Genomic DNA, 25,888 nt, shown 5'->3' on the forward strand with positions numbered 1-25,888 from the left:
TCCAAAGAAGAGAATTTTGTTATGAATTTTCAAAAATAAACACGAGTAAATATTAAGGAATATCCGTAGATCAATTGGATCGGCACTGCCGGTAGTGGGTCGCTTTAGTGGCCGCTTTCAAGTGCCTATTGACGCTGTCATTCACGAGTTCACAGTGGTAGCCGGCGCCGGGGTGGGTGTCGTTCCCATTAGCATTCCGCGACTTCATCAATTTATCAAAGGAGCGCCACAAGCATCCCATGCAGTAGAAGAGAAGATCCATCCAAACCATGCAGCAGTAAACGACGAAGCCCCAGAACCAGCATTCTTGATAGGTGTCGTTGGTTAGACTGCAGTTCCACTGCTGCTGCCGTTGGCGCTGCCGCTGCCGGTGGCAACATTGCCACTGCCTGACGCCGAACTTCGGATGCTGCGGATTTCGATAGTAGCACGGGTACTGCGGCACACGGCTTGTCAGCTGTGCCCTCTGCTGCTCCTCAGGATCCTCCAGCAGACCTTGGACCCGCACTTTGTAGCCACAGATGCACACAGAATCGAACTCCAGGGCGCGGTAGGCCTCCACTGTAAAGGCGTACTGTAGCTGCAGGCTGTGCGGAGTGTGACGCTTCTTCAGGATGGTGCCCACACAGTGAAAGCTGTTGAGGATCTGCTCGGTGGCACCGCACGGAAAGCCACTAATCTCTACCCACTGCAAGGGGACATCATGCCACGACTGATAGCTCGTGACGGGCATTTGGGGCTTCCTGGGGTGACGCTTGCTTTCGGCCAGCAGCTCCCCTTGGATCACCTGGCGGGGCCATAGTTTTGTCATTTGGTGTCGCCCCTGCGCCATGGAACTGGGAGGCCATTCAACTACAGAGCCAGAGAGCTCCTGCCGCGAGTCCTCTACTTCAGTGCCAAATCCTGAATCGAGACTAAAATTCCTCGACATGCAACGACTGTCTGTGCTACAGAGTCTTCGAGCTGTCGCGCCACGCGACATCTTCAATGGAGGTGCAGACATCTTCAATGGAAGGGAGACGGATGAGACGCAGTATGGGATGTACTTTCAAGTAGTGCAGATTTTTAATGCAATTTTGGAGTACTTACAATGGTGTGAAGCGAAGGGAAGTGTCGAAAGGGAAGATGTGTCTGTCTGACTTGGAATTATCGAATGTACGCTAGGATACATATTAGAGATACGATGCCTACTGGGGTTTCCCATATCTTCCTGGAACTGGAACTGCAATATTTACACAATATTCTCATATCTGTGGAGCCTTGACAGAGGCATTTAACTCCGCTTTCGCAGAGACCGACAGACCTTAGAGGGAACGTTTAGCAAAACAGAAACAGTGGCAAGGGCAGTGGCTACTCGTATCCATCGCATAGCCACAGTGAAATCCGAAATCTGGCCCGTAATCAGCCTCAAAACTTAATGCTCGAAACCGCAGTCAGTCAGTTGAAGGTTTCCATATTTTTTTTTGGTTTTTGTTTTTGTATGTAGTAGTTTTGCATGCATATAAATTGTAAATAATTTGCAAGCTTGTTATTTCTTGATATCTTTCGACGTGGATTATAATTTGATTGAGCTACCGAAAAATTAAACAAGGCACGAGTCCGGTCCGGGTCCGGTCCCCGGGGTCTCTCCACTCGGCCACTCTTCAGTCCGCTGTCTTTTCGAACACTTTTGACAGCGGCCCGTCACTCGGCAGACACTATACACAATATACATACATATTATTTTTTTTTAAATTTATATTATTTATTAAGTTATTCATGTTGAGCGTAGCCAATGGATTTGCCAAAATGTTTTGTTTCGTTTAGCGAAAAAGAATGCTAATAAACGCCTCGGGTCTATCCGTTCAACGACCGTTAAGCAATGCGACATTGATATCCCCCCGCTTTAGATCATTTAACACCTGCGATTATTGGTAATTAGAGTTGTCATAAAATCTAGCAAAGTTTTAAAGCATTTTTGGAATGTTAATGATGGAAAATTGGCAAGAAATCAATTGGTTGAAATGATTATAGCAGTTGGCAGAGAGGAATATTCTTATGAAGGGAGGCCCATCATGATTGTGACTCACCTTTATTGCACTTGAACTTGTTAATTTGTTAAAACATGTCAACATGTAAGAAGAACATGCGTTGCGCTCTCAAGTCAATTGCGCTCTCTTGCTGAACTTGTACCGTTGCTTTTGCCATGATTCACTTTTTGAGCGCCAGCTTCTCTCCTGCTCTCACTGCAGCAGCACTTTGTTTACATTTTGTTCTCTTAGCACACACACACATACGCAGCGACGCAGCAACGCACCGCGAACCGAGAACCACGCGACAAAAAAAAAATTAGATAGCTCTTGCATTAATGGGATGTTAAACTACACTTCATTTGTTGCACTGCACTGTCACACACTTAAACACAGATTTGACCGACATTTTTTACTTTTCCTGCATTTTCGCATTCCAAAACGAATTAAGAACGCGGAGCTGACTTCCGAATGAACGCATCGATTGCGGCGGCGGGGAGAGAATGCGCAAGAGCGGAAGCTCGACCTAAAGCTGTCCTTTTTACGATTGCTCTCTTTGATCTTTTTGCGTTCTGTTCTCTTCTACTGCACCGCTCGTAAAAGGAGAGCGAACTGTGTATACTTTCTACTCTCTTTCTCTCTTACTACTAAAGCAATGAATTTTGAACTTTGATTTTGCCTTTGCCTGCATTCCTGGATTCCTTCCAGTCTACACTTTCTTTGGATATTCCCACAAATCCCTGCCACATTCCCAGACATAAATATTTTCCGCTTGTCTAATCATGACTTTTGCACTTGGGCTTGGTTTATATTTTCTCCCCCCGGTCCCCCTGCGATCCATGCAATCCATTCGATACATGCAAAATGTCAGCTTAGACACCGTTTGAGCGAGAAGTAACTGTAATTAAAGCTTGAGATAGAGCCTGAGCTTAAGAGCTGGACAGAAAACCCCCCACCTCCACGACTAGCAGGCGCGCGGGTAAGTCGCTGCCAAGGCTGGCGGATGGCGAGGTGGCGGCCCGTGGTTTTGGCATTTGTCAAGCGATCAAAAGCCCCAAGCCTCCAACCCCCCACTCCTGAGACCGAAGACCTCGTCGGATCTGGCATTAATTCTGACCCCCCTCCCTACACAAAGTGGAGGGAAAAATATTATTTTTAATTTGCATTTCAGCCAAGGTTCTTTTCTGAGCTCTGATCCACTTTCCTGTCTTTCTGTCCATTGTGTGGTTGGAGGGCAGTAAGCAAAGACTGCGGGTGGTGGGGGGTGCTAAATACAAAAATATTTTGGCTAGAAATTAACAGCAATTCGCAGCTGAATGCTAAACAGAGCTGTTTAAGCCGAGTCTTAAGCTGCAAAACGATGGCGGGGCACGGGCAGTGAGCAGGGGGGGGGGAGCACAGCCGTTGGCCTGGAAAATCTGCCTCGTCATGAGGCAAACAAAAACAGAACTGACCATCGGCAACACAATTCGAATCTCAGCGATGCGATAATCAATAAAAAATAAAGGTTTTTGTTGCTGTTGTTGTTGTTGTGGCGCAGGGGGACTAGGGGAAGATACAGATACAGGCGTTCATTCGGTTCGCGGGGGAGTTCCCAATGTTTCGTATTTATCAGATGGTATTCCGAACGTTAATTCCCCGTTGATGAAATGTGAATTGATGCCTTGGGTGCCATTGATTTATGGGTTATATTTTTGGGGGCGGGTGGAGCATTAAATGCTATAAAGATTTCGGTATAAAAAACGAAGAAGAAATCCCATCACAGATTGTAGACTTTTTGGTTTTTTGGTTATATTTTCTTTACCTTTGGTACTGACTGTATCTATAATTGTTGCAGTTCAATGGTGCAGCTCTCAGCTTCATCTTTCCACCCTTCAAGTAATGTTATACATTCAAATCCCCCTTTTAAATTGAGTTCATTGCCCCCCCCAATAATCCACAACTCACTCACACCTCTTATGCACTCCTCCTCCTCCATCTCTCCCGCTCACGCTTTCTAACGGATGAGTCATTCATAAAAATCCAAGATCCAACATAGCAACAACAAACATGTTTTATGTCCCCCCCACCGAATGGAACAGGTGTCGTTGACTTCAGCCGCCGAAATATGTGTCAAGGTCGCTGCGGCACTCACGCTCTCTCTCTCTCTCTTTCATCTATCTATCTTTATCCATCTCTTCGCTTTTGTGTACGTGCTAAAAGACAGCAGATTTACCGAAAAAAAAAACTGAAAAATAAGAAACACCCAAAAAAAAAACTATTTCACAATTTCAAGCAAAAAGTTGATCAGACTGTTGGAGACTTTTATGCCGCCCCCCATGGAAGACCCCATGAAAGAGAGGATCAATTAAATGTGCATTACGCAAGTGGATTTGTAGCAGAAATTCCAACAAAGAGAGAAAAAAGCAACCGAAAGAAATGGAAATTGCTGTGACCTTGATTTTGTTGGCTCTGATGCTGTACCCAGTCTGCAGGAGCCTGCTGCTACTCTACACAATCCATTCCAGGAACCACTCTACACTCTCCATCCCGCTGCTAGAACTGTTCTTCACTTTTATTCTCACTGAATTCTATCCATTCCTGGGAACGGTTCGTCTTAAGCCAGTACTAGAACCTCTCTATAGTCCTGTTCCCACTCCTGATCACATCTCTCTCTCTCTACACTCTTAAGCCACGGAAACTTTTGGCATTAAAGTTCAGCATCAAGCCCAAAAAAGCGATATGGAAATTATAAACCTTTATACCCGCCGCACACCTCTACGAGTAGAGTACATCTATTCCTATCTATGTATGCTCTCTGCAGCACTACTCTCTGCCTCTGTCTCTGCCCCTGTCTCTGTCTCTGCCCCTGCCTCTGTGTGTGTTTGTGTGTGTGCAAACAATGTTTAATGTAAAATTTTTTGTTTAATACTTGAGGCATGGGGCGGCCGCAGTCGTCGTCATTCACCGCACAGCCGCAACGGAGTGTGCACGCGTCAACAGAGCAGAGCAGAGCAAAGATCAGAGCAGAGCAGAAAAAGGCACTCAACAGTTGCGTTCAATTTGGCTCAGCCGTTCCACAGCAGCTACCATTTGCAGTATACGCCAAAAGCTTCGAATCGAATCCGAGTTTTCCCGAACAAGTTTTTCAGTGAATGCGAAAATTAATCTTTTCCGAAAATTCAAGATTTAAGTTGTGGCCAACAAAATCACAAAACAAAACAAAAAACTAGTTGAAAATCTGTCGAAATTCAAAATTGTTTGCATTGCCGCGTAAAGGAAATAGAAAAGCCCCAAAAAAAAAGTGACACACTTAAAAAGTTACAATTGATTGTAAAATAACGAACGTAATCCACTGATAACCTTCAAAAAAAATAAGCCCAATAAACAAACTAAAAATAACTTTAAAGAAATTAACTCAAAATCGACTCAAAAACGTGAAGCACAGACAAGACGAAAGAGTGGATGGAAAGAAGATATTTACGCTAATTGAAATTCGATTGAGTGAAACTATTGCCAGCCCAACCACCCACCCACGTGTGTGCCTCCTTATAGATAGCCATCTCCCTTACGCTCATTACGGTCAACCATGGATGCGCCCAAGCAGGTAAATGACAAATTTATATCCCTCCTGCCCCCAAAAAAAAAACGCACAACAACAGGCATTCACTGCTTAAAAGTTGTTGTAGTTGCTGCAACTACTTGGCTAAAAGAGACAACCAAAAAACAACAGCAACAAACAGCAGCAAATGTGCGTGACAAGTCGGTCTCTATTTTAACCCACAAAAACAAGAAAGTAAGGAGAGGTTCGAGAGCCGCAGCGGTAGATACACTTTTATAATGATTACTTGTATTATAAGGTTTTTCCTTTAGAAATCCAAAAGCAAGTAAAGAAGACTCGTTTGGTATTCTGCCTAAGATAATATTTCTTCCTATGAAGGAAGTTATTTCCTTTAAGAGAATATGGTTGTTCTTTTTTTTCAAAATTACGACGAGATATCTGCAAAAAAAAAAGTGAAAGAAATGACTTTGATGACTCTACAGCTAATTCAGGTGAAACAAATATATCCTACAGCTGTAGCCTTGCACATCCTTCTGCTCCAAGTCATAGTAGACCCTGCCACAAGAGTATATTGCCACGCCCCTTGGCCCATTAATGCCCATGCCACACACCGCAGCAACACAAAAACCCGAAACGTGTTTACAATCTTTAGTTTTTGTTGTTTTTGTGTGTGTCTCCTTTTTATTGCAGTTTGTTTTGTTGTTGATGTTGGGTGTCGTACGACTTGGCCAATTGCAAATTTGCCCAACAGCCCCCATCATTCATCATAATCATCGCCTACCCCCTGTGACATCTAGCACTGCTTTTAAATATCGAGAGGGGACAGCCGATTGATCAACACAAATGAATTGGAATTTATTGCTGAAATCGCGAATTAAAGTCGGGATTTTCCTTTGATATGCCAACCAAAAAAAAAAAAAAAAACCACAGATTTGGTCTTATTTTGATTGCAGCAATGTGCACAGTTTTTGGTCGAACTTAAAACAGGAAAATAGTTTGACAGATTTGTTGGGGAAGTAATTAGGATTTTATTTAAAAAACTGCAATGGAAAATATATTTTTTTTAATGTTTTAGGCGGATAATTAGTTGCTTTACGAAATTTAGTGGGAAATACTTTTGTGGGAAAATTAAAAATTTGTAGACAGAAAACTATTGCTACATTTATTGCAAAGACTTAGGCAGTCGCGCCTTAACAGATTCTCCAAAATTCTAGCCCCCACCCAAGTTTAATTTCCGCCCAACAAACACAGCAATTTGTTCTTTTTTAAAGATTTATTTTGTAATAACTTCAGAGTCAAAGAGCTGCCCTGCTAAATGTTATTGCACTTTTTTCAGCCTGAAACGTGCTCAAGAATTAAAATACAACACTCAAGCACACATACACAGATACACTTTAAACACACAGCTACAAACTGCATTCGGTTATTAAAATTGTTTAAAAATTGTGTGTTCAATTTTTTTTTTTTGTTTTTCGGCGGCCGCTTTCAGTGCAAACTTTAATTGCATTCAATTTTTTTTTTTTTTTTTTGCTTTTTGATAACCTTGTGCGCGAAAAAAAGGCTAAAGTAAATGCTAAATGTTGGCAAATTTCTGTTCAGGTATGGCATGTAATTTTGTTTAGTTTCAGTGCAGAGTTTAATGGCAAATTGGATGAAGTTTCATTCATGGGAAAATGTTTGGGGGGGAAACTCTATAAAAGTTGAGCATAAATAGTCTTTTACTGCGACACGTGTCAACCAGCAGTTGATGGCAAAAGTCGAAACTCAATCAAGTTGATCGCATTCGCAGTTGCCAGATCAGACCAGACCAGACCAGACCAGACAGTTCTCTTTGTCCCTTCACTTTGTCGATCTGGCACTTGAGATTTGACAATATCATACACGACAGCCGACAGCTGAAACAGCGACAAAAACACCCACGAGATTCCACAAGCCTCAGAAGCTGAGCAATAAGAATGGGGAAGCAACCGAAATGAAGCATCCAATTTGGTAGCGAGAATACAACAAAATAAATATATATATGCATACAAAATTTATTATTGTGTAAGACGATACACAAATAAACATTTTGAAGGGGGCTGGCTCCTTTTTTGTGCGGCCTGATCTTTAAATCGGATAATGACTGCAAACCAAAACGGATTTGGAATTGGAATTGTCATTCGCACATTCAAATGCGCATACATATGTACGTTGCGGTGGCTTCTTCTGGCTTTTCACTTTCGAAAAAAGATCAATTAAAATATGATTTGAGGCAGAAAGATGATGTAGAAATGATGAAACATACGGGGGTACGAGAACATCCAATCTAAATGGTTTCTAAATGATAGATCATTCTGTTTTGCCTATTGCCAAGAGCCAGCTGATACTTTTATTTAAATCTTTAAAGCACTTTAAAGATCCCATCCCATCCCATCCCTAATTGGATCCCATTCATGAGACATCTGCATATGGCACATGCCACACACGATACGATACCCGTTAATTTCCCATGCAAATCCATGTCGCAAGGTGTCCGCCAAGAATGTGTTCCCATATTCAATCAGCATATGGGAGAGGGGCCATAGTTGATATGTATGTATGTGCATATTTATGGGGTAGCGATAATAAAAAAATAGCAAAAAAAAATGGTTCCACGTGCCATTGATGAGTAGTCGTTCTGCCTCTCCTTCATTAATGCGCGAAATGTGTTAACTAATTAATAATAGAAATTAAGAATTTTGTTGCCCAACAAAATTGATATTAATTAGAAGTTCATTGTGTTCAGAGGAGGAGGGGAATCGGATCCGTGGTTATAGCTTAAACATTTTTATGGACCATCGGAGCAGCCAAATTGGCACCAAGGCATGACTCAAAATTGGTCGGCGAATTCCCCTTTGATCATAATCTCCCAAGCCAGCAAAAAGGTTTCGCGCTGCCGCCGATCGTGCGATGTGGTGACCTGACCCAGGCCTGGGATCGCTTTCGATTGGATTTGGAACCCATCTTGCACTGATTTATTAGAATTTCCAATGAGTCGTCTTTGCCCACCCCTCCCTCCTCGCATGCTCATCATTCTCTCTGCTTGTGCAATCTGCGCACCCACACCCTCACCCACACCCGCACCCATACACCCTTTCCAACCCGCTTTCAAACAAAGTTCAGAGCATGCAATTCTCAGACTTGACTTCTTGGCTGTTAGGTAAAATTCGTTTTCGTAAGCCACTTTTGGCCATGTGAATGCTGAATGCTGAATGCCGGTGGCGAACAACGGGCGGGCGATGTAGCGACGTGTGACGGCGGCAGCGCCTACACTGAGGGAAAATCTCAAGAAGCTGAACCTGATTAAGCATCAAAAAGTTTAAATTTAAATTTTTATATAGCCATAAGAAATCGATCCAGAGGCCACAGAGAAAAGGAGACTCTATCCTTGGCGTCTTTAAATCGTATTTTCTCTCACTGCAAAAGCCGCAAAAAAGCAGAGATTTTTGTTTTGTTTTGTTGTTTAGTTGGCCCGCACTTGAGGTTGAGTTATTACACGGGTTTCTGTCTCCATCTCACCTGCGGCTCCACACCCCTCCAGCTGCCTGGTCGCCCCTCTGTTGTTGTCTCTTTTATGTGTGTCGCCGCCGTCACACTCTGCCCGCCGCCGCCGCCGCTGCTCTGCCTCCTCCCTCGCTCATTTGTTTGCTTCTCTGTTATGAAACGGAAATTGTGTCAAGGTCAAATTTGCATGAACACGCTAAGCAGCAAACTGAGGGGCAGCAAGGGGGCGGCGGCGGCGGCGGGGGGCAGACAGTGGGGCACCTCTCAGCTGTTCTGTGAGAGCGAGAGAGAGATTTGCAAATAAGTTAACCTCACTTTAGTGCTAGTTTTTTTCCCCCCACATATATACATATATGTACACATGTACATATGTATGTATGATATTCCAATCAGAGAAACTGTCAAAGTAAATGGAAATTAATGGACAAGTGGGTGAAAACTAAGCAAATATCTCAAGATATATCTAAAGAGGGGTGGTATGTGCTACGGTGGGTGCAGGGGGGTGATATATGTACATGTAATATTTGCCCCCACTAAAAGTCGGACTCCGATCGAGTCGGGCATTTCCCATGTCAAGCTTAATGACACGTCGTTTTTTTTTTTTTGTTGACTTTTTGTTTTATATTTAACCAGACGAATGTGTGAATAATTATGCAAGTGCACTGTGGTGCGACAGGGGCGGGGGGTACTTGAAGGAGGGGGCCGGAAAGCCTAACCATTAATTAGCTAATAAAAAGTAAATGATAATTAAAACAGCTAACGAATCGATGTAAGAGCCAAGATAAAGAGAGTTGTAAAGAGATGCTTAAAAAAAAACCCGAAACTAAATTTAAATAAAAAAAAAAAACAAGCCAAACAAACAAACAAAAAAACAATTGGAAATTACTTACTGAGATGGAGAAAAGGAAACCCAATTAAAAAGCAATGATTGAGCTCTGATAAATGCATTAAGCGCTATTTGGAAATCTCTACAACAAAGAAAACATTCGATTGAACTCTTTAAACTCTACTTACATATAAGAATAAGAATCTACTGGTTTCCCTCTCTAATCTCTCTAAGACTTCCGTGTCGTTCAAGTTGTCCCACTTCAAATAACATTCCCGCAGTGATGGTGCACTTCCTGGAGAGCGCTCTTCATAAGAAATTATGCAACTCTCCAGTCTCAAGCATGCTCCGCAACAACAAGAAATGCCTCTATGCGAGGCTTGTTCAAGTGAAATCATTCTCTAATTATCCGAGATTTACTGCATATCTATGCAACGATGATGCATCATCCTCATCATCTTCGGACCGATCATTCATGCCATTATTCCACACACAACATTCCCGGATGATGAACAGAACACCGCGCATAAGGAACAGCAAATGATGAAATGTTTAACAAATGATACTCTTGTATTATTAATAATCTCTGATTATCCAACCACCGGGCCCCCCTCCTTCTCCCCATACCCGCCACTACCATTTTTTTTTTTCGAAAGGCCTGTGTATATGTAATTCTCGACCTCCCACGATCGATACGATCCAGCTGGACAAACAAATTGTTTGTTTTCGTCTTGTTTTATCATTAATTTAAGCAAATAAGCCAAAAAGGAAGTTGGCGCTGAAACTGATTCATATAACAACCATTAATATTGCGCTTAAAAGGTATGGAAAGGGTAAGGTAAGGAGGTGAGGCATGCAATAGAAATGTAACCCCACTCTCTGATACCTTTCTGGTTTAAGTTAAAGTAAATTTGATTATAGTAACAATAAAACATACACCAAAAGACTTTCCACAATCAAACTAATTTCAACCAAGTTTGCCTTTTTTATAGCTACTATTCCATCCAGAACGTTCCTTAAGCAGACAGACTGGCAGACAGGCAGACACTGCCAGTCTTCCACTTTGGGCTAATAAATTTTGTTATCGCCCGCACTCTAAATACCAGCAAAATTAGTCATAATTCAGACAAAGCCCAAAAGCCGAAACAACAAAATGGCCAATTAATAGATCACTATCGGAGAGCGGTGGCAAACAGCTGCTGTATAACGCTGGATGCTGGATGGAATGGCAAGCGAAGGCTTCGCAGTTGGCAACAAGAAATATGCTTTAAAAGAAAGGGAATATTAGACTCGAAATGGAAGTAGAATGTGAGAACTGGTGGCTTAGAGACTTAAGAACCAAACTAAACAAGTTTCAAAGATTTTATATTGGATAAAAAAAGTTTATATATCAGCCCAATTAAATAATAAATACAGTAGGCGCATTGCAGATACTTTAGTTATCTTTCTTGCAGGTAAAACAGTTAAAAAAAAACCTCATATTATATAAAATCTAATAAGAGCTTTCCCCTAAGCATATAACAACTTGTGTTCTGTTATATTCGTTTTGTCAAACAGTTATACCCATAAATTGGTATACCCAGCGAAAAACTCGCGCTAATAGCATCGATAAATCGCTCAATCCAGATATGCAAATGCAAAAATTCAGGCATCAGGCAGGCAAACAAATTGTACGAAAGCCAAAAGCTAATTGGAAATTCCTGCAGGCAATGGGAGCCCAAAAAAGTGAAGGCAACACAACTGCCACAAACAGAAAGAACTGCAACAAGCAGCAGCAACGACGTGGGCGACAACAAGTAGGCCCCCAGGTCTTAGGTCCGGGAACGCAGCCGGATACACATATTTATATTATACCATATATTGACAGGCCACACTTAGAACCCTGGAATCAGTGGTTGCCTGACTGCCTGAATGGCTGATGAAATGCCAAACGGAATGGCCATAAGCCCCAGAGACAGAGAGAAACAGAGAGACTATGACATTAATCTCTGCTGCAGACAGGCACATCTTTTGAGGCAGGCCAATACATTTGCATGGCATATCCCCGTCACACTCCACCACTCCATCTGCACTCCACAGTTCATTGGCGTCGTGTGACAAGCCCACCAAGCAGCAGCAGCAGCAGCAGCAGCAGAGGCAGCGCCAGCCGAAGGGGGGCCGAGCAGACCAAGACATTGACACACAGACAGAGGCGGAGCACAAGTCTGGTTTCGGGCCTCCATCCATCCACACACCTTCGGCACACACACCCCCAATGCCAGAGGCAGCGGCAGAAATAAGAATGGAAGGCTAGCTGAGGAGAAACCCTTTCAGATCGGAAGAAAGGGTGCAAACAATTGCTGAAATAAGGAATACCAAACGCAAGGGTAACCAGAAATCAAAGAGTGCCCCTTCACCTATTTACCTTTTGGCCAGCAAGCATTTACTGTTAACGATAGCTCTGCTGCTGCAGCTTGACCTTCGAAATGGTATGCCATGCCAGACCGAAAGCTGCCAGCTATGAGCTGAAAAAACTTTCCATTGAATGAAATTTCGAAGCAAGTTCGTTGCCTAAATCTTTTGTTTGAATCAAAGTCGACGTCTAGACGAATTTATGAGGCGCGACAATGCGATGGGAATGGGAACTGTGAGATGAGAGATGGGGAGGGAGGCGTGACCCAGCATGACGCTGGCCTTTACAATATAGAGTCATCAGCCCTGATCGGTGCCCGTTCCCGTTGCCGTGCCCCCACCGCACTCAACTCCCCTTCTGAGATTTCGACTGTTATACTTAATGGGCCGCAAGAACCAGACAGAAAATTTGCTAAAAATAACAAAATGGGCCGCAATTACCGGCAAAAAATAGCAATGATGTTAAAAAAAGAAATAACCCACGCGACCAGCAAACAATCAAGCAGTAACAGCAGCGCAGCAGCAGCAGCAGCAGCAGAACGAACGCCCCAGAGGCGGGGAGTAATTTGTGTTTTGTGAGATGTGGGAAACACTCGAAATTACCAAAAATTTGAGGCGACTGTCGAAATAATAATACAAAAAAAAAAATAATAAAATAAACTCAACAGAACAGAAGAGAAGATAACACCCCAAGAGCCCGGCACCCGGATTCATTATTTATGGCTCTTATTGCTGGTTTTATTTTTTTGTTTGTTTGTTTCTCAACCGATATGTATGTATGTGTGTGTGGGTATATTTAATATTTATTGATTTCGCTGCTGGAGACAGCCGCAGACGGGCATTCATCACGTGCGTCATTTAACAGTTCAATTGATTTGAATATATATCCCTCCTCTTCTCGTACGTGTGTTATTTATAGACTTCTGACTTTGTATAACTAAATACTATCTATAGATTCCAGCTGCGAAAATTGCGCCCCCTCAAATGCCGAATCCCTTATAGATCTTGCTGCTATGCTCTAAGACATCATGAGTCATATTCTTTAATGCAGGAAATTTATGGGATTACTTAATAGCCGACTGTCTCTGGCGTTGGCTTTCTCTTTCTCCTTCTCTTTATTTAACCGGTCTGCATGGGGTCTTCTAATTGGTTCGCCAAACCAAAGCGGATATCTGTATAAGCCGAAAGCATTTTGTACTTTCCAATTTATAACAAACAAAATTCCACCATTCAAACAAAAAATCCGGTTCTAGTTCAAGTTCTGGCTCCAGCAGTAATTTGTTACAATTTATTTCCCCCCCCGACTATTAGCGGACAATGGACAACGGACAGGGAACGAACTCCCCCACAATGCGTATTATTTTTTGCACAATTTTAATTGTGCCGCAATGACAGTAATTAATGATATTAATTGATAATTAATTAAGTAAAGCATAAGATCGCATGACATACTACCCAACCACATTGTACATATACAAATTATGATGATGTGATGATATTTCTTATCCCCCAAAGTCATCTTTCTTTGGCCTCCACTAACCACCCCCACTTTTCGGTGAGGAAACCATTCATTAATTAGGGTTTTCAAACATTGTTTCACTCGCGCAAACTTCTTCTTTTTTTTTGTTTGGTCTCTACGGTTTGTTAAACACTGAGTTTTGAGATACGTTTTATCTTGTTAATGAGCTACGAGAATTAACAACTAAACGGGGGGTGTGGTTTCAGATGTCTAATTTTAACTAGAGATGGTCTTTTAAATATTAAGAAAAACTCTACAAAATATACATTTATTTATATTTATGGAAAGTTATTGCATTCAAGATCTTAACTTATTTTGATTTATTTACGTTTGAAAAAGAAAACATTCAAAATAAATGCCAACGGATATTGCTTAAAGGTAATACTTGAGGAATTTATGGAGAACACAAAACTGAAGAGCTTCAAAAAAACCGTACAAAAGTTTTCCCCAAATTATTTACGTGTCACGCTTTCATCTCTATCAAAAACAGAGAAAAAACAATAAAAACCTGGCGCGTGGCGAAAATAAAACATTCGAAAAACCTCAAAGGCCAGGCAACAAATTAGTGCCACAAATTAGTGGGAAACCATTAAGAAATTGCTTAGCACTTCACAGATTCTATGCAAAGTTCCAATAAGATATCAATCCAACAATTTATGAGCCACCGATCGAAACGAGTTCAGCAAATTGAAACAGATCAATGACCCAGAGAAGAACTACTGAGCATCCAGAGAAAAACCAGAGCACACCCGTTGGAGGTATGGAAAAAAATCGAGGCGATGGTTAGGGAAGATTCCAAAAATATCCAACGATTATCCATGTCAAAGTCCAGTTTATGTTTTTGGAGGGAGGGAAAATAGATAATCAATTAGCTTGAAAATCGTATGAATAAATGTTGAATAATTACCGTAATCTTGCGACTGCAGATGGCTCCTTCTGCTGCCCATTTTTTTCGGCTTCGCGATTGATCAATTCCGTTTGTCGCTTTCACTAACAAATTGTTATTAACATATTGGAAATATTTAAAATTGTGAAGGGTTTCTGTTTTTGTGGTTTTGTTTTGTTTAGTTTGGTATAAATGTTGTATGTTATACACATTATATATATTTATTAATTCTCTGCTTTTGTTGGTTGGTTGTTTTGTGTGTGTTGTTGTTTGAAGATGAAGAATGTTACAGGAGCAGAAGCAGGAGCAGCAATATAAGATGTTTTGTAGTAGAAGAGAAAGATGTTTGCAGCAGCAGGAAATGTAGTAGAAAGCGAAAGATTTACACATTTCAAATGTGAGGCATGAGAATATTACAGACTAATTGAATTTGCATTTGGAAAAGTCCATCTCCGGATGCTGTTGTTTGAATCTGCAAAAAAAAAAAGACGAACAAAATAAAAAATCTAAAAAAGAGAAAAATTAAATAATTTTGTGTACACACTTTTCCATGATATCCTGCTTTTTGCGATCCTCGCTGGTGGGCAGACCCATCTCCTTTTGACGCTGATCGAACATCATCTTCTCGACCATGCTGCGCGTCTCCCCATCCAAATCGGAAAGCTTCGATGGCTCTGGATTGATCTTGCGCGTGGATATTTCGGGATCGCTGGTGACCAGACGGTTCCACCAGTTCATCTTGTTGATTTTGTCCAGGGTAATGAGCACCGTCTTGCTGTCCTGCAGCACCCACACGGACTCCTCCTGCTTCACCTCGCCACTGAGCTCGCCATCGATGATGGGCTCCTGGCCCTTGAGGCCCACTTTGAGCGTTTTCTTGCCAATGCTGACCACCAGATCGCGGGCACGCAGAGCGAATGTCACATTGAAGGGGATCTTGAGCTGTAATTCGAAAGAGATTGGGAAGGTGGGGGGGTTTAATGATGCGGCACAAAGTGGAGTAGTATACATTCAGATCTTTGTGTAACCCTGCTTCGAGTGTTGTCTTGTCTTGTGGATGGATGTGGAGATGTGGAGACGGAGATTAATGATCAGAGATTGGATTCTTTGCTTTGGTCAGTACTCAACGTTGGATGGGCTAATAATGCTCTAAAAATAACTCGAATCGACTCGACTCGACTCGACTGCAAGCGGCAGAGGCACGTCTCTGCTGTATCGCAGCTGCAAGATCTGTTTAGTGCCCTTCACCAGATCTGAGGTCTGGGGCCAGAGGCCGGCCTGCTCACTGGTCCCTTTGTTTCAAGGACTGTAACTGGAACGGGAATCTAGTTTAACGGCCAGATCGAAGGTCGTACAGCGGTTCTTACGAACAGGATCCGGTTGCAGAAGGAATGCCGTTCGACAGGTTGCATGCATGGCCTATGCCTGCGCAGATGGATTTATGCCGCTGCTGGCCAAGTTCAAAGCAATTACACTGGCGTCTAGAATTATGTGCCACGGTTGGCCACTAATTATAACTACCCCCTCACCCCTTTGGGGCATACATATATTAACACCTTTCCCATTAGCCCCACGCTCGCAGCCCAGAGTTATTATTCGACAACCACTGTGCAATCAATTAGCGATTCTCATGTGGCAGAAACAATGTGTACAATGTGTGTGTGTGTGTGTGTGTGTGGTGTGTGTGCTGGAGGGGGGCGGGGGCTAAGGTAAACCTTTATTTTAAATCTCACGATGCGGCATTCAACCAAGGACGCGCTTACGCTCCATCTCCGTCGCCAACTGTCTGTGTGGGCAGTGGAGCCAAGGCAGCAGCACGGCACCCCGGCCACAGCACGCGGCCCGTGTCAAGACAGAAGCTCCAACGACTCCACCGAATGTGGGTTGCATCTTCATCACAAATCATAAATATACAAAACAAAAAAAAATGTGTCAAAAGCTGAAACTGAAGCGGATGTCAATTGGAAAACTTTTGAAATTGTACACGGATATGAGGCAGAACGAACCGACGCCAAGAACCCACCATCTGGGCAGGCCGTGGCCGTGTCGTGTGGGCATGACACATGCACAGAGAGCAGCTGGCAACAGTAGCAGAAATAATTTTGATTGATTTGCCAGCAAATTGGGGCAGCAATAAATATAAATGAAACGATGGATAATTGTGGTGTTGCACAGAACTGAAAATACTCACGAAAAAATACTAGCAATCGATGGAAAATAAATCCAAGAACGTTTCTATTCTGTTTAATTCTTCATTTATTTGAAAGAGTAATTAAATTTATTCACAGCTCGTGGCGTGGCGTGGCTTTCTATTCTGCACAGCTGAAGGTTATGCAAATGGCAATTCCATACAATTCTATGCTCAAAACTAGGAAATTTACACAAATCACCAGACAAGAGGGAGACACTGGCCTGAGACACACACACACCTACATAATGGCGACCATTAAATGCACAAAAAAAAAAAAAAAAACACTCACACAGATGCTGTGGGTCTGTGAAGCGGCTCATGATGCGGCTAAAATAAACTGAAAACTTAAAAACCAACCACAATAGTCGCTAGAGAGGGGCACACCAGAGGCAAGAATAGAGTTGAAGAGCCAATGGCAGGCACAGCCCCCGGATTGCCCGTCAAGTCAGAGTTCGTTTTTGAGTTCAGAAAAGGTGTCGTGCATGAATTAATGAATAATAACCAAATATTGATGACTGTCAATGCTGCCGTGATGGACACTGTCTGCGCTGTGACTACGACACATGGCACACTTCTCGCTAGGTGAGAGCAAAAGGGAGAGAGAGAGAGACGACACGAAAGCCATGAAGCACACAAAATTGGCCATTTTATGCAAATTCTCTCCCCCGTCCCACCTTCTCACACTCGCTCGCTCTCTCTCTCTCTTGCTAATCAATCATTGAGCGGTCTGAAGAGTCTGCACTAATTCGGTCTCTCCGGCTGCTGTCCCTCCTCCTCCTCTCTCCAGTGTGTCTCCTAAAGTGAAAGAGATCTGTCGGCTTGGCCTGCTGCCGTTTTAACTGTTTTAGCTTATTCTTCTGCTGCCATGCTGCCATTGATTAATTCTATAAAATTTGCAAACACATTTCATTTTCTTTAAATAGTTTATATCTATCTAGTCGAGTCGAGCGGAGCCGAGTGTATAATTTATGCTAAAAGATGCGATTCGGTGCCAGGCACCACCGAAAAAAACGATCTCCAACAGAAGTAGCGTTGGAAACACACCATCCAAAAACCAATAGCAGTAACAGCAACAACATCAAAAACAACAACAAAAAACAGAAAGCCATTTAAGAAAAAAACAAGAAACGAATTGGCATTGGGGGCTGCTGACAGTTGAAATACTCTTTTGCATAACTAGCATTGCCATGATATAGCCAAACGATTCGTGTTCAATTCCTTGAAATATCTGCCGAAACATTGTCCACAAAAATCAATCGATATGCGCTGCATAAACCACTATGATCCGTGGAAACATATTTCTGCCTGTAGGAAAACGGAGGGCCTGGCTCTGTCTCGTTTTCTGCTTTGGCAGCATTCTAATGAACAAAACCCAAATACCTCCGTGCAAGGGTATGCCAAACAAAACTAGCTTCAATAGAGTCAAGTATGCGGAGTGCCCATGCCCCAGGAGGGAGTGTGTGTGTGTGTGTGTTCGATTGGAGTGCTTTGTATTCGATAATGTTATCAGACAAAACAGCTGAGGCTCATAGTCAGACTGAGAAGTCAAGCAGCGGTAGAAGGCCAGGGCATACCTCATTAAAGCGGCTTAGGCTTGAGCTTATTTGTGGGCCAGAAGTGGAGTAGATGGAGAACCCCAAACAAAGGCAGACAGAGAGACAAACACACACAGCGTAGCAAATTATTATTTGTTTGCTCTAATGTCTGATTAGAATGTTCTCCTACACACACACACATACACACAAAAACTAGTTCCTATTGGGAATGCTACAAACTTTGATCCACTCCCGTACCTCCCGTACCCATAGAGATGAGAGAGATCTCTCTCAAGAGTGTGTACATTATAATCCGTATTGACATTTGCCCGGTTCAGGCATCTAGCATACAAAACAATATTCAATTCATCCGGTTAACCTGGCCAAAGATCATCTTTGAATTAAAATTCGGTGCGAAATAATATCTAAGATCTTGGCTATAACTGAAAGTCTACAGCTTCATGTGCTACATAAATTATAGCAAAGAAATCTCCAAACATATAAAACATCTTTGCATCGAAAGACAGAATATATAGATCTGCCCAGATTTGTGCATTAATCAACAAAGATGGAAAACTTCTAGATAATCCCGGCATCCCATATATTATGCAATTTCTGGGTGTGCTCCGTAGATCCCATCTCCCTTATTGATAGATCTTTCTGGAACTTCCCCAACTCATACAAAACTGATGTCAAGATCTCTAATCAGGAAACCAAAACAAAACAAAACAAAACAAAAAGCGAAAACGGATCTCTAAAGCGTTTCATTTACCCAGGCTTCTTTGTCAGGTTCTACGTATAGTTCTGGGGGGCTTTGTTTGGGGCTTGCCTTTCTGTTTGAACCCCACCAAAGTTGACTCTTTTTTGTATTGGTTTGTGTGTGTGTGATTTATAGGAGAAACCCACTAAAGCGTTTTATAAGCTAAAAAGGTGTGAAACGGACAAATAAAAGATCACTTTTCGTTTATATAACCTGCAATTAGAGGCTCTGGCCATTAACATAGTAAAGATGTATATATAGACATACAGATATAACCGATGCTACGTAGCACGCTCTCTGGCTGACGTGATGAGGTATGTATCAAATAAGACATTTAGAATTTCCGCCAGTCTTTAAGTCAGGATTCCTGACTCACCGCAGCCCCTAAGGGCAGAAGAATCACCAAATCCGCCAAATTGTTTGCATAGTTAAAAGCTATAGATTTCTATACGAAGAATTATACTAAACATTTAATAGAGGCAATCAATAGAGACCCGAGCCCCCGAGGGTCCAGCAAAAAGTCATAAGCGTGTCATACGTCAACGGCAGCCATCCATGGCCCCAAGGGATTTCCCCGTTTTGAGCGATTCCCCCCAACATATCTTCCATCTATATTTTTAGCTATTTCTCTAATCCCAATTGTTGTCAACTAAAATGGAACAGAAATCGAGTCGAATATCGAATCGAATTAAATCGCGTCGCGTCGCGTCGTAAGATCCGTTCGAGCGTCACTCTGGTCGATTGCTATTTTGCATGCTTAATTATATGCATAAAAAGATCTTTGTTTATTTGTGTTTGGATCTTTTTTGGCTGTTTGGTTGGTTGGTTGGTTGGGTTTTTTTTTCCTGCTGCGAGATGTGAATGTTGTTGATTCTATTCAGGGGGAATGGTTCCAAATGGTTTTGCGATCTATAGCAAGTGTTTTTTTTTTTTTCGGGGTCTCACCAGCTTTTGAGTGCCGCCCGTCCCTCAATCTTCGGTTCAAGTGATCTCCATCGGCATGAGGTTCTCCCGTAAACGCTTCACCTTTATACAATCTCGTTAAGTGGAGAGTACATTGGCCGCTCCGTTGGGCTGTTCATCTGTACATCTGTTGGTAACCTGGTAACTGGCCGTGTCAGGTAATCTTTGTCAACGCGTCTGATTAAAGCGACAGACAGACGGCAGCACTTCACTTATACTCTCCGCACCGCAAAAACCGAAAGCCCAACCAAAAATCAAGCGTTTGGGAAGGCAACAGGCAGGCAGGCAGGCGGCAGGCCACTCACTTGTCTCACTTAAAAGGTGATAACAAGATGCTCGACAGAGCAAAAACCAAGCACCAAACACAACACAAAACACACACAAAACTTCGAAAAGATTCAGCAGAATCTCTGTGTTGCCTTTCGAGAAGCTCCCCCCAACAACAGATGACAAATGGGGGGTCTCGGATCTCGAATCTCGAATCTCGGTAACTGGACAAAAACTTAAGTCAACAAAAGTGGTGTTATGTATATTGGGGATTTTTGGGAATTTATTTGTTTGCTTAAGCAATTTTTCCCAAGGGATTATTAGTTTAATGATATTATGACAAGTAATTAGATATAGATCTAGAAAAATACAAAATGTTTGAAGAGTTTTACGGGGTAAGCCAGCACTTGACTTTCAAATTAAAACATGCAAAAGACTGAATAGAGGCGTGGCACCTCAACCGGGTGCCCATCTTGGAGAGTGATTAAATTACCCATAATTCATCGATAAAGATTTGAATGCTTTTGTTCTGTCCGTTGACGTAAATACGGCTCTTTCTGTGTATATAAAATCAGCCGAAAATAGACCAAAATGAAAATTTGGCTTAAATATGAAATAACCATACAAATAATAGAAATGATATGTATTTATAAGACCATAAGCCGTTAATTTAATATCAGAAATGCCATCCAATATGGTTAACGAGTATCCCATCATATGCTACTATAATATGATAAATACATATGATACGGTACTACAGCAAATGGGTGGATCGTATCGGTCAAGGTTTGCCCTTAATTAAGTTAACATTAAATTAGAATTATGTTTGGATGGGTTTTGCCCACAATCAAAATTGGATTTCGGCACGGATCTAAAAAACGCCTACACACAACCCAAACGAAAAAAAAAAACCCAAGAAGAGCCCTTCAAAGAAGAACAAAGCAAAAGGAGAATACTTACACACAACATGGATTGCAGGTTAATGAGCATCAGCAATAACAAAAAACAAAAAAAGGGCAGGCACAGGGGCAGATACAGAGAAATGAAAGTAGGCAAAGAACAATCTGATGAGCAGATAAAATGTTCAAACATCAAAGACCAAAAACCCGAAATGAATCGAGAGGAAAGAGCTGCCAATCGACAAGAAATGTACGGTATGAGAGATTGATAAATATAGCCGTGGCCCACCACAGAACGACGACGACATGTTATGACATGCAAAATCCGGCAAGAAAGTCGCAAGATACAGAGCCACAGCCAAAGCTTTGCTCAACGCCAACAGAGGCAGCGGACAGCGACAGCGACAGAGACGCCAAAAGCTTTGCTTCGCTTCGCTGCTGCTGCGAGACGGCCAGGCCTGCCAAGTCGAACTTCATTTCAATTCTAAAAGCCGTTAAGATCGGTTCTGTTTTGCGGTACGCGAGGAAGACGAATAGGAGGCAGAAGATTCCAAAAACGAGATCGTGACTGAGAGATAAGGAGAAGCAAACAGCCAAACGGTTTCCCCAAACAGCAGCTGCTGCCGAATGTCAGCTGAGTGTTTCGCGAGCCTCACTTCATCGTAAATTATGCATTCAAAAATATCATAAAAGATATATTTAATTAAAGATCAGACCCCCACACACACCGCAACGCACCGCACTGCGAGAGACAGACTGACAATCAGAGCAAGACTCTGCTTAAAAATACCTGAGATTGTGATACTAATTACTAATTAAATATTGTGTGTGTGCACGGTTGTGTGATAAATTGTTGTAATAATAAAGAAAATTATAACCAGACAAGAGAGCATAAATACAATACAAAAAAACAACACAAATTAATACCAAGAGTAAGTAAAGTAAATCATTCAGAAAACGCAACACACAGCACATTTTGTGTGAACACAAATCCCCCAATCACAACAATCACAAAAACAAACTGGCAAATCAAGTTGAATAAATAATTTGTGGGGTGATAAGACTTCCGCATGCCTAAATAATATTTACAATAAATAAAACGCAAGAAGCAGCACGGGACACACAAAAATGTATGGAACTTCTGTTCTTTGTAAGCAAAGGCAAACAAAAGACGGACGCAAGACAAGACACCAAACTTGAATTGCAACTTTTGTGTGTGTGTAGGCAAATTGATTTTGGATACACTTTTACGATCCACAGAGTTAGAATTAATTGCAACAATTAAAGCAGAAACCATTTAAAGTGAAAGGCTGGAACAAAGGCAAAACAGACACGAAACTGTCCCTGTCATCCCAAAAAAAAAAAGAAAAAAACAGCAACAATAACTAGCAGAATTAATAATAAATAAATATAAAATCAGGCTTTTAAACAAACCAGAGGTCCATAAATTTCAAACAAGTTGGTGGCCAATGCAAACGAAGAGACGAAGCCAACTCGAAAGTTCAGTTTTTTTTTTTTGTTTTTTTTTTGTATTCGTCTTCTTTTATGTAAAGCTATGAGACCAGGCGGTGAAGAACTAACAGAGGAGTGGAGGAAGAGAGCGTGCATGCGTTTGGGGAAGACTTAAATGTGTAGAAAACAAAACAAAAAAGGTTCTAGCGGTAAATGCAGGGAATATATAGGCGAAAGCCAAAGCAATGCCGAAAATTCTTGAGGAGAGAGTAAAACGCGAGAGCGAAGGAACAAATGCAAGATGAGCTTTCCTCTCAGTGACAGTGACTCTACTTCTTTCATTTACTCCAACTCAAGCCCTTGCCATTTTTTGATCGCTCATCCACTAAGCTGTCTCTCCTTTCTGCCCGCACCCAAATACTAATCACATTCTATGTTCCTCTCCCTCTCTCTTACAGATGCAGGATTATTGGCACATTCCACGCGCCTCGCTGGCCTCCTCCAGCAGCTCGGCCATCAGTTCGGCCAGCTCCTCAAAGTCGTCAAACAAATCGAATTCCAATCCCCCCACACTGGCGCAGCGCAGCCACCAACAGCAGCAGCAGCAGAACAGCAGCAGCAACAACAGCAGCGGGAACACTACAAGTGCGACAAGTGCTGCCGTGACCGCCGCGGCGGCGGCAGCAGTGCTGGCAGCAGCCAAACGGGGATCGCGCAGCTCTCAGGGCTCCAGTGACAGCAACAACAGCACGCGGGTGAGTAAGCGGTTGCCCCCACGCAGGCGGATACACGAGCCGTGTGACTCACGTTGAAACATTCTCTTCTACATATAGAGCGCTGCTTCCGGCTCACTGCTGCTGACGGCAGCGAATCTGGAGCGCTTCGCGGAGATCCACAAGAAGCAGGAGCGCCACAACAAGATGCTGATGAATAGCACATCGCCCTCCTCCTCATCGGCCAACTACAATGCGAATCTGGCTTTGGCCAGCAACGGCACCAATCCTGGCAAGGATGCGGTGATTGCCATCGATGGCCATGATGGAGCAGAGGCAGATCCAAATTTGCACTATATCAAAACCAAAGACCTCGACACCGTGTCCATTGCCAGCTCCATGCACTTTACGATGGTCAACGGCGACAACGGACCCCCAAAGAAGCCCAAGCGTGGACTCTGCGATCGCGGACGACAGGTCACAGTGCTGATTGTCAGCATGAGCACCATCTTTATGCTGCTCATCATGGGCATGGTCTATGCGCTAGAGAGTGAGTTCTGCCTTAGGATTTTGAGCTAAACTTGATGTTAATATCAATCCATTTCCCTTTTGCAGTGCGTGCCCGAGATATGCCCAAGAGCTAATGGCGGGATCTATCTATCTAATCGAGTATCCCCATCTTCTCCACTGGCTAGTAAATTAGTTTATTATTTATTGTATTGTATTCTGCTACGTTTTGAGCCAAGCCCCAATTATTATTGTTATTGTGTCGTCTTTGAGCTAGTTGTGTAAGCTATTTATTAAACAATTGTTTGGAGTGTCAGTTGAAGCTCGGAAAATCGTATCAGAAAATGTTTCACCCGCACACACACACGATGCTAGTATTAAGACAGAGAAATATGCACACAAATGGAAGCATGAATGTATTTTCTGGTTACCAATTAAGTTATTTATCCCTGTGATATGTTTAATAAAGTGAATTTTCTAATTGTAAATGTCGTTGGCCCCTTTCACACACCTGCCGCCAGAGGTCAATGACTGGAGAACCGAAAGTCAGCCCATAGCAACGCCCTAAACCATGACAACACCTCTCACTGGGTCAACAACAACACCGAAACAATGCAGGGGGTGGGGTATAACTTTTCTCGGACTCACCTCAACCTCCTGCAGGGTCTGTGTCCACATGTACTTGTCCAGGGTGCAGCCGTTGCCGGCATTGGGCTGCAGCTTGCCCACCTCCGCCTTCTCCGAGTCATCGTCGACTTTTTCTATGGGCTTGGATATGTCGTCGAGATTCGAAGTGACAGCACCGCCGGCAGAGTCGCCACCGGCTTTGTCCAGCAGCTGCTGACGTTTTCTAGAGCACGAAATACAATGCACCATGTTAATGGGTATCTGAATCAGAAGGCCCGGCAGCCAACTCCCTACTTGTCCTCTTCCTCTTTGATAATGGCCGCTGCTTCCTCATCGGAAATATCACAAATTTTGTTATCGTCGATTTCCTTTTGGCGTGCCTCGCGTTCCACGCGCTCCTTTTCGTCCTTTATGCGTTGGGTCGCCTCGCGGGCCTTGAGTTTTTCGGCGTGCTCCTCCATGGCCAGCGTAGACTCCTTGCGGAAAATGTCCAGAAGCAGTTTCTCCCATTCCGACTGCTTGGCGCCTGTGTAGAAATCGGTCTTGCGACGCAAGAAGCTGGCCAATGTGTGCAGGAACTGTAAAAGATAGCAAATATTGGTTAAAGCAAGTCCCAAAGAGATATGTCCATGGAACACGATGTGCCGATGGGGAGACTGTTTCTTACTTCGGGCACGCCGCCGCGATGCTTCTCTGCCACGGCCAGTAAAATGGAGTCAAACTTTCCCTCTTCGGCAGACATTGTGCTAGCTATATTCTTTACTATTATAAACTGTTGTAACACGTTAAATTCGTCAAATTTCTGGATGTTTCGATACAAAATTTTACAGCTGCCGGCACATGTGACCAGTGTGACCAGCGTGACCGTGACGATAGCGATACAAATCGATAAAAATAAATACCATTTCAGTTTCGAAAAATACTATTTAAATACTATAAATATAAAACATTCAAGTGTTTCGTCTATTCCATAATTTTGATATTTAGTTTAATATTACTAGATATTTGGCCCTCTCAGCCCTAAACAAATAATTTTATCCAGTTCCTTGTTGTTCCACAACAATGCTGCTAATTCATTTCCCCATGTTGCTGAAATTTTTTCCACGAAAAGCGCTCTCTTCACCACGAAAAGGAGAGCAAATTTTGAAAAACCACCACGAGTTTCTCACGAGCGAATAAAGTGACCAGGTCGAAAAATATATTATATACCAGGAAGTTGTTCAAAAATACCAGTATATACCATGATAACCACTTCACCCCCATCTATTTAAAAGCCTAGT

General features: G+C 42.6%; 3 protein-coding genes across 5 annotated transcripts; 1 reads left to right on the plus strand and 2 right to left on the minus strand.

The window, feature by feature from the left end:
• On the minus strand, nt 1–1,199 carry LOC111072212. The gene is made up of 2 exons (XM_022363935.2): nt 1,090–1,199; nt 1–1,003 (listed from the first exon to the last, which is right to left on the minus strand). The coding sequence occupies exon 2, from the start codon at nt 1,001–1,003 to the stop codon at nt 71–73; it is 933 nt and encodes a 310-aa protein (XP_022219627.2). The 5' UTR covers nt 1,090–1,199; the 3' UTR covers nt 1–70.
• Nucleotides 1,200–4,944: 3,745 nt separating this feature from the next.
• LOC111072202 (vitellogenin-2) lies at nt 4,945–24,457 on the plus strand. Of its 2 annotated transcripts, none has more exons than XM_022363909.2 (4): nt 4,945–5,595; nt 23,220–23,516; nt 23,595–24,024; nt 24,090–24,457. In XM_022363909.2, the coding sequence occupies exons 1-4, from the start codon at nt 5,578–5,580 to the stop codon at nt 24,116–24,118; spliced, it is 774 nt and encodes a 257-aa protein (XP_022219601.2). In that variant the 5' UTR covers nt 4,945–5,577; the 3' UTR covers nt 24,119–24,457. The 2 variants fall into 2 exon arrangements, with proteins under 2 accessions (XP_022219601.2, XP_022219602.2); XM_022363910.2 differs by lacking the exon at nt 4,945–5,595 and adding an exon at nt 21,478–22,241.
• LOC111072201 (nuclear migration protein nudC) lies at nt 14,211–25,471 on the minus strand. 2 transcript variants are annotated; one of them, XM_022363907.2, is made up of 6 exons: nt 25,276–25,471; nt 24,903–25,186; nt 24,630–24,831; nt 15,239–15,636; nt 14,716–15,166; nt 14,211–14,524 (listed from the first exon to the last, which is right to left on the minus strand). In XM_022363907.2, the coding sequence occupies exons 1-5, from the start codon at nt 25,348–25,350 to the stop codon at nt 15,115–15,117; spliced, it is 1,011 nt and encodes a 336-aa protein (XP_022219599.2). In that variant the 5' UTR covers nt 25,351–25,471; the 3' UTR covers nt 14,211–14,524; nt 14,716–15,114. The 2 variants fall into 2 exon arrangements, with proteins under 2 accessions (XP_022219599.2, XP_022219600.2); XM_022363908.2 differs by having other exon boundaries at nt 14,211–14,527.
• Nucleotides 25,472–25,888: the final 417 nt, after the last annotated feature.

Source organism: Drosophila obscura, unplaced genomic scaffold, assembly GCF_018151105.1.
Source record: "Drosophila obscura isolate BZ-5 IFL unplaced genomic scaffold, ASM1815110v1 contig_1, whole genome shotgun sequence".
Taxonomy (NCBI): domain Eukaryota; kingdom Metazoa; phylum Arthropoda; class Insecta; order Diptera; family Drosophilidae; genus Drosophila; species Drosophila obscura.